This window comes from Ahaetulla prasina, chromosome 4, assembly GCF_028640845.1.
Source record: "Ahaetulla prasina isolate Xishuangbanna chromosome 4, ASM2864084v1, whole genome shotgun sequence".
NCBI classification, from domain to species: Eukaryota; Metazoa; Chordata; class Lepidosauria; order Squamata; family Colubridae; genus Ahaetulla; species Ahaetulla prasina.
In genome coordinates, this window is record NC_080542.1 from 62,422,955 (window position 1) to 62,437,723 (window position 14,769).

Genomic DNA, 14,769 nt, shown 5'->3' on the forward strand with positions numbered 1-14,769 from the left:
AAGACAGGATTGAGGACTGGATAGTGACTATGTAAAATCGCTGGATCCAGATTATCTATTTTATGAGAGAATACCAAATCTCTTTCAATATAACAAGCAACATCCCTTACTTTGTGAAGCTTGGCAATTTACTATGGCCATGTGACAATGAACAATGCAGCTCCTCCAAGGAGAAAAATGGCTCAAGTCTATAGTGGTGGTATTCTAATTAGTATTGTATTCACTTCAACAAAGTTCATGGGCCAAAAATATTTTAAAATAGCTTGGGAAAACGTTGCACTAATCATCAGCATGTAGTCTGACCATGAATCTGAACAGCTTTATCAGTAAAATGCTGTACAAATTGGTCACAACAACCAACTGGGATCTTGATACTGCCTAAAGGGACTTCACCATCCTAAATAAGACTGATTGAAGTAAGTTGCTTTGTCTCTCTGGTTATCATGATGTAGGCCTGAATATGGTCATGTAACTATACTAGTAGATCTAGTTCACTTTTTGTCATTCTCTATTGGTCCTCTTATGGCAGGAGTATTAAACTTGCATTGCTATGGCGGTGTCACATGATGCATAGTGACTTTTTCCCTTCGCTAAACTGGTGTGGGATTCTGGCCCGTGGGCTGTGAGTTTGACAGCCCTGTCCTACGGAATTTATATCACTTCATTTCCTATCTCAGGCTGTGGGGTAATCTTGTCAAATGTTTGGGTTGATTTTGGTTGCCAGAGGTTCAATGGGCATTTGATGCAATTGCTTGCCAAATAGTGAGGAAATTCCCCACTGGAAACCATTTAGGTCCATTTGGTGCTTGGAATCAATCATCAAAATAGGTTCAGTTACTCTACAAAGGTCCTAGACTGTAGTTAGATGGGCCCAGGTGTCAGCAAATTAAAGCAAAGGGATGATAGATAGCTCCTCCAAATCCATATCTTTCCAACTGCTCCAAGGTAAAAATGAGATCTAGCACATAACCACCAACATATTTGATCCAGGGATTACTTAAGCCTACAGTTGCCACAGAGACTATGAACTCAGGGGCTTTCTTCAAATCAAATAGTTCAAGGAAAAATACTGCTGGGTAGCAAAGAATACCATATCCTCTGAATGAGCAACATTCCCACCCTCATGATTTTGCAATATATACCAGATCTGCCTACTTTTTTTTTATTTCTTTTGTCACAACAGAATACACAAACAATTGTTATAGATAAAACAACATATTTTGAAGATATATTTTGAACATATACTTGTTCACCATCAAATTGTGAATGGATGAGCTTCTTTTACAGACAGATCTGGTATTTGCCAACAGCACCCCAAGGCCAGGAAATTGGGCAATTCAGCCATCAAGATGAGATTAGAAGTTAGAAGTAAAGATTGTAAAGAAATTGGAAGACTTTCTTGCTTTGGAATGGTCCCCGTGAACAAGTTCTCCCTCATTCATACAATCCTGTCTCAACATTTCCCTCCTCCCCAAACTCCAAATTGCCCTATCTCTCCTTGATGCCTTTTTACTAATGGCCTGAGAGGGGACATTTTGCCTCCTCCTTATCTTACAATAAGTAAGGGCTAGCCATTCACCACCTTGATTCTCATCTAAGGCAGTTATTCACAGCCAAAATAATGGTCTAAACTTCCCCAAGGCACTAGAGGAAGAGGAGGAGAAGGCATTAGCCTGAGAAAAAGACAAATATAAAGCAGCTAACAAAACTGAGGTTCATAAAAGAAGCTGTAAAGGCCAGAAAGAAATGCTGGGGCTAGAATTGCCCACTGCTCAAATTTGTACAGTTCATATTTATGGTGTATTTCCATAGACACTTGATGGGTAATTTGCTAGTTAAAATTATTTGTAAATAGTAAGAAGATATAGAAGCTTGGAATTTAACACAATATTTAAGACAAAGTATTTCTTACCTGCACAGCCCAGAGGTAGTCCAAACGTAACTTCAAATCCACCTGCCTTGAATGAAGTGCCAAAGCACAGGAAAAAAGCAATATGGCTAATATTGGTTCATAGCCACGTACATAAAAGGAGCCATCCCTTTAAAAAAAAATGATGCAAGCTTGTATTCTTTGCTATTCCCACAAAGTGAAAATAATATGACTAATGATTCACATCTAATTATAAAAGTTGGAATTTAAGAGGTGTAATGTTACTACTTATTATGGGCAACTTTAAGGCATAACAGAATATAAAAAGAGCAATAGAAACAGCAGTAAAAAGAAAGGCTATGGATGGTCCTTCTGAACTTGTGGAACAGAGCAAGAGTTTCCCCAATTTTTTTTGTAAGTGTCTTGGTTTCCTCCTATGCTTCCACTGTATTCTTCATCTCTCAACTGAGAGATTGGCTGAAGTATATTGAAGGAAAGAACTCTATCTCGTTCCTAGCTTTTGACTCTGCTGGAGAAACAAGGCATGCAATATAATGATGGACATATAAACCCAGTCATTTCCTATATTAAGGGCTTTAATAATCTAATGGTGGATAAAGAAATACGAAATGGAGGAAAAGAGCAAAGAAAAATGGGGCTAAAACACTATTTGTGGCTTTGTTCTATGGAAGACATAAATAGATGAAGACTATCTTCAAAATCTTTGACACATATTAAAATTCCTTTCCTCCTATAAAAGAGCATTGCATTACAAGTGTGGAGATAAACTATGGAAGCAGTAGTCATGCCCATTGGTAATTATGCCAAAACTTACCCTACTGCCCTTCGGTATCCACTGAGCTCCAAAATAACTATATACAGAATCATAACAAAAAGTAGGAGGATCAATTTTGGCAAAGAAGATACACGTAAAAATATTGCCAGGGTCAGAGTTCCGACAACACAGGACAGAAATGCATAATGAGCTGTATCACATGGAAGCTCAGTCATTGTCTTATTTATCCCACTGGAAGAAATTATAACTATAGAGCTGTTGGAATTAGTGTTCCAGATCCAAGGCATACAACCAACCTGCAGGAAAAAAGGTAGAATATGTTAAATCAAACTCATTGTAAAATAATTTCATAAAGTTGAATTTGGATATAGTGTATGTGATAACTTTAGCGCTAGGAGCAAAGCAATTACTTATTTTAAATGTATCTTCTTTGAGGGATGATTTTCATCATTGTATGTGTATATATGAATTGGTCAATAGTTTATTCATTGTATCCTTTCTGATGGGGTAAATTTCCCTGCATTTGTTCATAGCTATTAGCCTTGGACATAATAAATTAACAGACTAGCAACTGTCACGTATGTTGAATTTATTTCCACTAGTTCTGGGATAGGAGAGGAAAAGATTAAATTCCTTTCCTGCAAGAATGGCTGTCTCTTTTCATAAAGGCTAATGACTTCAAAAATAGAAACAAACTGTAATGCTACAGGATGTTTCATATCTACATTGCCTTAATAATAAACCATTACAATACATGGAGTTTCAATATCACTAGTTTCATTCTCCAAGTTTGGAACATCCTGTGTTACACTTTGAATTATTGTACTTGAGAAAACACAAAACCTGCAGAGAATACTTGCCCCCCCCTGTTTTTCTTTAGTTGATCAACAGAAAAGTGCAAACAATGTCATATACCATATTTTTTGGAGTATAAGACACTCCAGACTATAAGACGCACCTACCCTTTTTGGCGAGGAAAACAAGAAAAAAAATTTTCCTCTGCCTCCAAGCAGTTTGCCTCCTTGCAGGAAACAGCAAAGAGCCTGCTTTAGTTTCATTTTCAGCACAGCCTGATTAGCACAAGAAAAAAAAATCTGCATCCCAGCAATCTGCCTCCTTGCAGCAAGCAGCAGAGACCCGCATGGCATGGCAATAGGCAATGGTACTCCCTGCAGCCTGAAACAGCTGAGGGTCAGGAGGCCGATCAACCGACAAATCAGCTGCTTGTGGCAATCAGGCTGTGCTGAAGCTGAAATGGGCTGTTTGCTGCAAAGAGGTAAATTACTGGGAGGCAGAGGCAAAAGAGTGAGGGCGGGAGGGCAGGGTGGGGCAACATTCAGTGTATAAGACACACCCAAATTTTCACCCTTTTTTAGGGGGGGAAAGTGCATCTTATACTCCAAAAAATATGGTAATTTACTTCACTTACTGAGATACCAGCGGTCATGGAGTAAAAGTGATTTCCTAACTAATATTTCACCCCAAAACAAAATAAATTGCTAGTGTCACTCTCCAGGTCTTTTAGTATGTATATTTAAATGCATTTATATGGAATTTCTTTAGACTGTAGAAAGAGTGCAGAGAAAAACAACAAAGATGATTAGGCGACTGGAGGCTAAAACTTATGAAGAATGGTTATAGGAACTGGGCATGGCTAGTCTAGTTAAGAGAAGGACCAGGGGAGACATGATAGCAGTATTCCAATATCTCAGGGGTTGTCATAGAGAGGAGGGGAGTCAACTTATTTTCCAAAGCACCTGAAGGTCAGACAAGGAATAATGGATGGAAATGTATCAAGGAGAGATTCAACCTAGAAATAAGGAGAATTTTTCAGACAGTGAGAACAATCAACCAATGGAACAGTTTGCATTCAGAAGTTGTGTGAGCTTCATTACTGGAAGCTTTCAAGAACAGACTGGACTGCAATCTGTCAGAAATGGTTTAGGGTCTCCTGCTTGGGTGATGGGTTGGACTAAATGACCTACAAGGTACCTTCCAACTCTGCTACTCTGCTCTGTGCTGTTATGTTCTGAATATATTAAACTGAGAAGTTGTTCTGATGGGAAACTCTTCCCAATACTGTATGTTCCAGTGGTGGATGGACTGGAGAAGGGTTACACAAGCTTTCAACAGTGCCTACAGAAAGAGAAAAAATACTTCCATGATAAGGTTAAAGGTCTGATGAAACAGAGGGTCAAGGTGAAAGAGTAATGGGATTCCTGCCATTAAGATAGGGAATGGGTTTGAATCAGAAAACCGTCTGAGGATGCTACTACATGGATGACATGTTTGTCATCATCAAAAGAAAGTCTACTGTGTAGTATGATTAGACTGCCTTTGTTCCTTTGTTCTCCTGAAATCAAGAAGATATCAGCACTGAGAAAGTTTTTTACCATTGAGACAAACACAGGGAGCCTTTGAAAAATTCCATGGATAAAAATCCTAAAGGGGAAAACAAGTTTCAAGAAGAATGGGAAACTCTGAAAAATATTATCATAAAAGCCCAGTCCAACACAATACTACTGAAAAAAAGAAACAAGAAATTCAAGAAGAAACCAGCATGGCTGCACAAAGATCTCTCTGATAAACTGAAAGACAAAAGGACAAATACAAAAAAAAAATGGAAAGAGGGACACATAACTAAGGCAGATAGCCTGAATCTGCAAAGATGAAGTCAGAAAAGCGAAGGCTCAGAATAAAAAAGGCTTGCAACAAAAGTTAAAGATATATTTCAACATATAAATAAAAAGGAAACAGTCAAGGAAACAGTCAGTCCAATAAAGAGAGAAGATGGCAAGGAAGTAACAAGCAGTAGAGAGAAAGCATAGATGTTTAACTCATTCTTTGCATCAGTCTTCATACAAAAAGAAACTATAGTCCAATCTACCAAACACATAACTGTAAAAGACAGACTAGAAATAAAAATTAAAATAAGCACAAAAATGGTAAGAGAACACTTGTCTGACTTCGATGAATATACATCACTGGGACCTGATAGACTATATCTCAGAGTTCTGAAGAAGTTGGCAGATGTTATCTCGGAACCATTATACCATATCTATAAAAAGTCCTGGAGTGCTGGAAAATCGGAAAAGAGCTGATGTGGGTACCTTCTTCAAAAAAAAAAGGGGGGGGGGTGAACAGATCCAGGAAACTACAGACTAATCAGCATAGAATCAATACCTGGGAAGATACTGGAAAAAAATAATCAAAAAACAGATCTGTGAACATCTAGAAACAAATATAGATATAACTAGTAGCCAGCACAGGTTTGTTAAAAACAGATCATGCCAAACCAATCTTATTTCATTCTTTGACAAAGCGACTTAATTAGTAGACCAGCAAATGCTGTGTAGATAATATATTAAACGTTCGCAAGGCATTCAACAAAGTAAACCATAACCTACTTCTTGGTAAACTATAAAAATGTGGGATAGATGGCATCATCACCAGATGGATTTATCTGGCTGACAAATTATACTTATTGAGTAATCCTTAATGGTACTATGTCTACATGGAAGGAAGAAAGCAGTGGGGTATCACAAGGTTCCATCTTAGGCCCAGTACTCTTCAATATCTTCATAAATGATTTAGATGAGGGAATAGAAGGGGAATTCATCAAATTTGCAGATGACACTAAACTAGCAGGAATAGCCAACACCCCAGAAGACAAGCTCAGGATCCAAAAAGATCTTAACAGACTTGAATAATGGGTCCTATCCAACAATATGAATTTAATGTGTAGAAAAGCAAGATTTTACACCTAGGCAGGAAAACCCAAAGATACATGTACAGATTAGGTGAAACCTGGCTCAAAACAGTATGTCAAAGTTCCAACTAATGAACCCAACCAAAGCAAACACGGCTGAGACAATCCAATTTCTTAATGCAACATTTCATATACTTGAGTATATCCACAAATGCCAATGCCTCCCTATCCTAAATCAATGCCTGGTTTATAAACCTTTTCATGGCCCAAAAGACTAAAAGGCTGAAGCCTTCCAGACTTTAGGTGCTAAGCTATTCCAAAGGGTCAGGGCAGCTACAGAAAACATATGTCCTTGAGGTTCCACCAGACTGATATTTAAAGGAAGGAATCTAGGGAACGCCAATGGAAAGATGGGCACATACCCTAGGGAGGGGCAGTCCCTCAAATCAGCAAGTCATATGTCATTCAGAGATTTAAAGGTAATAAGCATCATCTTGAATTGCACCTAGAAAGAAACTGAGATACAGTGCAGCTCACACAATAGCAATGTCACACAGGCAAACCAGGGGACCAATTGCCTTCTGAATCAGGGATTCTCCAGAGGTACTCATTACATTCTGGATCCTTCATTTCCTATAGAGTATGTTATAGTAATTCAGTTGGGTAATGATCAAGATATGAAAGACTATGAGGAAGTCCTTCCTATTCAGGAATGGGTGCAGCTGATGTATAGTACAAGATGGATTTATGCAAAGGCTCCCCTGGCCATTGGTCCTTTGAGAAGGAATTGTGGGTCCAAGTAGAATTGCATATCAGTTCTGTCTGGGGAAGTACAAGAATGGCAATACACCAGACTTGAGAACATGTATAAATGTGTTTAAAAACCTATAGCTATTCCATCATGCTAGAGTTGAGTTGAAGCAGTTTCCTCCTATCTAGAAATGGGTCAGGATCTCAACAGTATCACCTACCTTACATGTGGAAATGTATGATCAAGTATCATTCACATAGTGATGGGATCAAAACCTATGCTGCCAAGTTATCTAAGCGCTGAAATACCACACATAACAGGATCTCCTCTCCTTTCCTCCCTTACTAACATCAATTTGAACTGTTTGTATAGGAGGTTCAATGCAAAACCAATCCCTCATTTCTAACCCCAACAGTTGGTCCAAAAAGATGCCATGGTTGGTGGTATCAAAAACAACCAAGAGATCCTTGTAGGGCGTTTATATTTTATATATCTTCCCTATTGCTATCACATCATTTTTATGGTATACTTAAGTGTATAGATTCTCTCTATTTCGGATAATCTGTATGTGTGAATGTATAGGCTAGCATATGAATATGCTTATAATATTTCAGCTCCTATATGCAGTAAGCAAATTAATTCAACTCTTTAATTATGTTTATGAAAAAACTACAGATTACAGTTGGAAACCTGAATATGTGAGTACTACAGGAATTAAGCTTTCTGTGTACGGAAAAAAAGTGAGTGAGGAAAGATCATCCATTGCAATGTTAATTGCTAGTGATTTTAAATGATACAATCAAAAAAACCCAATTGATTATTGCATCCGTAAATTAGTTTTTATCAAATGTAGCAGCAACAATAAATATAATTCAGAACAGTCTAGGGCTTGTTGGGTTATTGTTTTGGTCTTCTGGGTCTTCACTTAAATTTTAGATCTATTTTTTTACAGTAAGATAGCTACTGTAATATAAGCCAGGAGCAGGATCTGTCAATCAGTGTATCATTTTGAATCCATAACGAGCCCAGTTAATATTAGACATTGCCAGAAGCAAGTTGATGTGATAGTATATCTCTCATTGATGATATCTGTTTATTTAGAAACTATCTCACTCCATAGGTCTTCGATAATACAGATATGTTATAACAACAATAAGAAATTTCTAAGAAATAATAGACAATAATGATGTGAATCTTCTCTGTCTCCTTCATCATTTTAGAGAAGCCAGGTTTTAAGACTTCTCCAGATGGCCGTAGGGAAGCATTTTTGCTTCCAAGTTAGGTGACATGCCACCAGGAATACTTGTATCTATCTACATTGTACATCTGATAAAACAATTTACTTACAGGTTCATATTACTTACCACACAGCCTTGTGCCACTGAGTAAATTAAGATCACAATAAAAATACACAAAATGGTTCTAATTTGTATTGTCAGGCACCCTGGAAAACACTGAAAGACAAAACCAATATTTATTCATTTGGAAAATGTCCATACTATTGTTGTTGTTATATACACAAAAATGTGAAATCATAGTTGTCAGTTCTTTAGGTGATATTGGCCTTTATATACATCCAGTTCTTCCCAAAATCTAGGATATCATAATGTAGCAATATGGTAGATGTAGAAATCTAAACAGAGTGACCTGTTGTAATTGACAGATGGAAATGGTGTCAATGTGCAGATTTTTTAAGTGCCATCCAATATTTTTTGGTAAGATCACCACTGGGATCACCATGGCTGGTTAATGTCATAATTTTTCAAGTTCAATTTTCAAATCTTTCGTACCAGGTAATCTTTTCCAATTCTTATTCTTTTTGAAAGATACCATAAAATTAGTAATGTCCTGATGCATTTCCTTCACCCCACAAAAAGGAAGAATATTTTATTTTTTATGGTCATAAAACGTAAGAAATAAAATATTTTTTCTTTTTGTGGGGTGAAGGAAATGCGTCAGGACATTACTAATTTTATGATACCTGTTCAAAAAGAATAATTTATTTCTTATGGTCATAAAACGTAACTCAGGGACTTCCAGTGGTGACGTCAGATGTGTGATATTTTAATACTTCTTTGTAACACAGTAATAATGTTTCTGATTATATTCATTATATTATATTAAACAACAAAAATGATAATTTTGTGAATATAATCAAGATTTTATCAATCTATAGGTTGTATGGAATGCATATAAAGTTTATATATTATCTGGATGTTCATACCTCATGAAAAGTAAAAGTTTTAGTTACAAACATATGCAATTTTGATTGAAGAATGTTTATTGGCATCCAGAAAGAATCACATGCAACAGACTTATAATGCATTCTAAGTCTATCTTTGTCTAGATGTATTAAAAATTAAAGGCCTAATATTGTTATATGCTGAAAAACATATTGCAATTGTTAAAATTAATTGTCTAAAGTAAGTTATTAGATATTGATTTCTGCCTAATTTTGTTAAATAGATTGGATTTTATTATTTTCAATCAATAGCAAGAAGAACAGCAAATAGCTATGGTTGCTAAATGGATTCTTTTAATAAAATAAACTCTTCAAAATGTATATTTTTCATGCAACAAATTGCCTATAATGAATAAGCAACAGGAAGGGTGAAACTTTGAGTATGCTGGTAATAAAGTCCCAAGTAAGCTGTTTTCTTTTTTAAGTTTTAGCTTCATAGTCAAGCCAATTCTTTTCTGCTCCACTTGTTATTGGAAAGAAAGCTCTCTCTCTGAGTGTTTATCTCTTAACCACTTTGCAACACAGGTATTGGCTTCCATGAGTTGGCCACCAGAGGCTTTCTCTGCCTTCTCTTTGGTTGAGTAAAAACTGTTAATGAGTACTCAAATTTCAACCATTTTGTAAGGGATATGGGGCCCTCTCTTGAGGCTTTTCAAAATCGTTCTTGAGTTTTATTCCAGATATTATCTACTTCTCCACAAGATTTTCCCAAGTCTTTCCATTTTCTTTTCTTTTCTATATTATTGCTCCTTGCAATAATGATGCTAATAATGCAAAGTGAGCATTCTAACTCCAGAATCAATATATCAACAAAACAATGATTTAAACACAAGAAGAAGTCATTCGTAAGCTAAATTAATTCATAACAAACTCAGTTTCACAGCAGAAAACTCTTCAAGCATTTATCATTTATTTACTTGAGTGTGATGCAGTCATTATTTCTCTGTGTGTCAGAACTGATACAATTTTATTTTCACCAATAAAAAATAGATTTAATAAAAGATTTTTTTAAGGAAATGAAATATAGGATTTGTAAAAGCCCTAAATGACATTAGGTATTATACATTAAAAGAGCTATCTACCCATAGACATGAAATATAGAAGAAATAAAATCAAGACTGGGATAATTGATACATATATTTCTTTTTCACAAGAGCTTTCACAACATTTCAGGTCACTTACTTGTACTCGAGTGACATGTAGATACATGATGCATGCCACCAGGAAGCACATGCAAAATACTAAGAGAACAAGGACTATGGTACTCCTAGGGGGAAAAAAACCATATTAAAACTAAGTCATTGCACACAAATAAAAACAAATTCTTAACATTACTAGAATCTATCTAAATATCAAGGATTTTTCTTTTTCAATACGTAAGTTTCTTCATGTTGCATTCTAAATTATTCTTTCTCTGTTGTTCATTTTTAGTGGAATTACATTTTTTGTATATAATTAGTAGAACAATGGTTCTTTGAAAAAAATGTAAAACATGTCCTCTGTGAATAAAGTTCATTATGATTGCTTTCAAGAATAATGTGTTTAGACATAACCCATTTGATATGCAGACACTGGTAAGACAGAAAAATATTATATAATGTAGTTACAGAAAACAAAGAATGTAGTTAAGCAATAGCACTTAGACTTATATACTGCTTCTTAGTGCTTTACAGGCCTCTCTATGCACTCTACAGAGTCATCATATTGCCCCCTACAATCTGGGTCCTCATTTTATTGAACTCAGAAGGCTGCGTCATCTGTGAGGATCAAACTCCTGGCAGTGAGCTGAATTAGTCTTCAATACTACATTCTAACCACTGCACCACCCCGGCTACTAGCACCATGGGTGAAGTCCTAAATGGCTCCTAAAAGGCTGAATTGTTATATCTCCTTCCCACAATGACTAGGGGCACATTTTCATTGGTTTCATTACTGACCTACCACATGTCAAGGCCCCAAGTACTGTTCCAGTGATAGTTTATCTCCTTTCTAAGATGGCTTATTTATTTATTTATTTATTTATTAATCATATTTATATACCGCCCTATCTCCCGAAGGACTCAGGGCGGTTCACAGGCATTTAAAAACATATAAATACAGAATAAAAACAATTAAGAAACTTATTTTAAAGCCCGTTAATTAAAATATACAAATAAAACCCAATTAAAACCCATGAATTTAAAACCTAGCTCAGTCCTGCACAATTAAATAAGTATGTTTTAAGCCCGCGGCGGAAGGTCCGAAGGTCCGGAAGCTGGCGGAGTCCGGGGGGAAGTTTGTTCCAAAGGGTGGGAGCCCCCACAGAGAAGGCCCTTCCCCTGGGCGTCGCCAGACGACATTGCCTCGCTGACGGCACCCTGAGGAGACCCTCTCTGTGAGAGCGCACGGGTCGGTGAGAGGTATTCGGTAGCAGTAGGCGGTCCCGTAAGTAACCCGGCCCAATGCCATGGAGCGCTTTAAAGGTGGTCACCAAAACCTTGAAGCGCACCCGGAAGGCCACAGGTAGCCAGTGCAGTCTGCGCAGGATGGGTGTTATACGGGAGCCACGAGGGGCTCCATCTATCACCCGCGCAGCCGCGTTCTGGACTAACTGCAGCCTCCGGATGCCCTTCAAGGGGAGCCCCATGTAGAGAGCATTGCAGTAATCCAGGCGAGACGTCACGAGTGCGTGAGTGACCGTGCATAGGGCATCCCGGTCCAGAAAGGGGCGCAACTGGCGTACCAGGCGAACCTGGTAGAACGCTCTCCTGGAGACGGCCGTCAAATGGTCTTCTAGAGACAGCCGTTCGTCCAGGAGGACGCCTAAGTTGCGGACCCTTTCCATCGGGGCCAGTGACTCTGTGATTTCATTCTCTATCACAGATTCTCCTAATTTTGCTCCTCAAATAGCTTATCTATTTTCTTAAAAAAACACATTGCCTAATTTTCTCATTCCTGATAGAGGTAGGAAACTCAGAGCATGTGTATGGAAAGGTGTATTTCACTTATTAGATATAAATCTCCACCTGTCCTATGATCAACACCCATAGTCAGATAAAGGAACACAGTGAATTAATACCTTCTCAGAACACTATCCTCATTGCTATTGTATATGTATATGTTCATATATGACAGAACTTGCTTATAACAGCTTCAGACTATCTACAGTTCTCTATAGTCAAATAGGTCTTGGTCCTCCCCTATTCCAAAGACTTCCATTTTTTCAAACACTGCAAATTGCTTGGCACCTCCTTAAGGAGGAAATGTACTCTGAACATCCTAGAAGTATTTTGCCGAACTGTCATTGTCAGGAACCCCTCCCCACCCCACTCTTTGCTGTTGAAGATTTATCTCCTTAGGTGAGATTTTTCTATTCCACATCAATATCTAAGAAGCTAGATACCAATTCATTGGATTATTTCTCTAAAACTTTTCAAGTTCTTAGTTATCCTACTAGAACCAAAAGTGAGATTCTTCCAGAATTCTTTTCGCATTATTTATTAAACTAAGATAGGATAAGGTTACAGAAATTGCATTGCTTTCCATTTAGAATCCAGTTCATCTCCCCAAACCCCAGGATATTTTCAATCTTTTATTAAAGGTCCTTATGTGAATTTGTAAGAAGACTATTAATTTTATTATTAAAGGAGGAATGTCTTGGCAAGTTTTCTTGGGTCCAAAACTACATATAAAAATAAGATTGGATAACAATTCCTGAGTATCTCACAAAATGAGAGTTATATCAAATAAGTGATAGATACTTAAGGATAGGATGAGCTAAAAATAAAACTAACATGAGACAACTAGGAGAAGTTAAATAACTTCACGAGTACATTGGTAATATGAAAGAAAAAGAAATGCTAGTTGTTATAATCAACTTTTCTTGTTCTGCTATAGCCTGCAACAATTCTATAAAATCCTTTCCAAGAATGTATGCTTTCTATAGTGATTAGACCCTTTCTTTTGTGGAATTAAGTTAGTTGGGTAGCTGCATTTTCACAAATTGACATAGCTGTAATAATAGCTTACAGTTCTCCCAAGGGCAGTCTTTGATGATACTTATGTATATAATATATTGTCTTTGCTTTCTATTTTTTTCATTCTGCCAATCATCAATTTTTTTTTCTGATGGCTTTAATCAATATTAACTGTACATAAATAAATTATATTTGATTTAATAGTGTGATTCTTTTACATATATACTAGGCAAAACATAAACTATGTACGGTAGTTTGCTTTCTTACTTTCTGGTTTATTTTTCTGGAATAAATTAGTTTCATAAAGCAGTAACTTAATTTCTTTTAGAATGCACAGTGTGGAAGCATTTCTTTGGAACTGAGGTAAGTCATTAGCCACGCTTTCTGTTAGAAAGAAGCCACAATCATCATATATAGTTAGGACTTTCAGTTTGCATTGTTTGATGAATGAATTTAACAATGTTGAATTTCAACTGCTTTTATATTTCAGTAGAAAGAAATAGAGAACATAAATAATACTACCTCTTTTAAACAAACAAAGAAAAAATAGACTATGGGTGAATAGGTGCTAACTCTTCCCTGAAACAAATATTTAAAAAACTTCTTTGAACTATTCTTTTCTCTAAAGAAAATAATCCCTGATCTCAGTCTGAATTAGGACACTATATGGTTGTACTAGAAGGGAAAGCAGTAAATAAGACATTATGGTACACAATTTATATATAATCTGTTTAACCCTTGGATTTTCTTTACACTGATTTTATGATGCGCTGAATTTTATGATGCCGTACGGGTCTGGATGGGGAGAAACAGGCTCAAGCTTAATCCCTCCAAGACGGAGTGGCTGTGGATGCTGGCACCCCGATTCAGTCAGCTGCAGCCGCGGCTGACTGTTGGAGGCGAGTTATTGGCCCCAAAGGATAGGGTGCGCAACTTAGGTGTCCTCCTGGATGAACGGCTGTCGTTTGAAGATCATTTGACGGCCATCTCCAGGGGGGCCTTCCACCAGGTTCGCCTGGTTCGGCAGTTGCGCCCCTTCCTTGAACGGGATGCCTTGTGCACGGTCACTCATGCGCTCGTTACCTCTCGCTTGGATTATTGTAATGCTCTCTACATGGCGCTCCCCTTGAAGTGCACTCGGAGGCTTCAGTTAGTCCAGAATGCAGCTGCGTGGGTGATAGAGGGAGCTCCGCGTAGCTCCCATATAACACCGCTCCTGCGCAGACTGCACTGGCTACCTGTGGCCTTTCAAGTGCACTTTAAGGTTTTGGTTACCACCTTTAAAGCACTCCATGGCTTAGGGCCTGGGTACTTACGGGACCGCCTGCTGTACGGGCCTCCCACCGACCCGTACGCTCTCACAGAGAGGGACTTCTCAGGGTGCCGTCCGCCAAGCAATGTCGGCTGGCGGCCCCCAGGGGAAAGTCCTTCTCTGTGGGGGCTCC

At 37.6% G+C, this 14,769-nt stretch overlaps 1 protein-coding gene across 1 annotated transcript in view; it reads right to left on the minus strand.

Annotated features, from left to right (window-relative positions):
- The window catches only part of ADCY1 (adenylate cyclase 1), a 177,907-nt gene that overhangs the window by 12,001 nt on the left and 151,137 nt on the right, over window positions 1–14,769 (minus strand). The window contains exons 11-14 of the mRNA XM_058183642.1: window positions 10,551–10,635; window positions 8,491–8,580; window positions 2,706–2,962; window positions 1,913–2,039 (exon numbers count right to left, since the gene is read on the minus strand). Coding sequence (XP_058039625.1) covers window positions 1,913–2,039; window positions 2,706–2,962; window positions 8,491–8,580; window positions 10,551–10,635 — 559 coding nt within the window. The remainder of the gene's footprint in view (window positions 1–1,912; window positions 2,040–2,705; window positions 2,963–8,490; window positions 8,581–10,550; window positions 10,636–14,769) is intronic.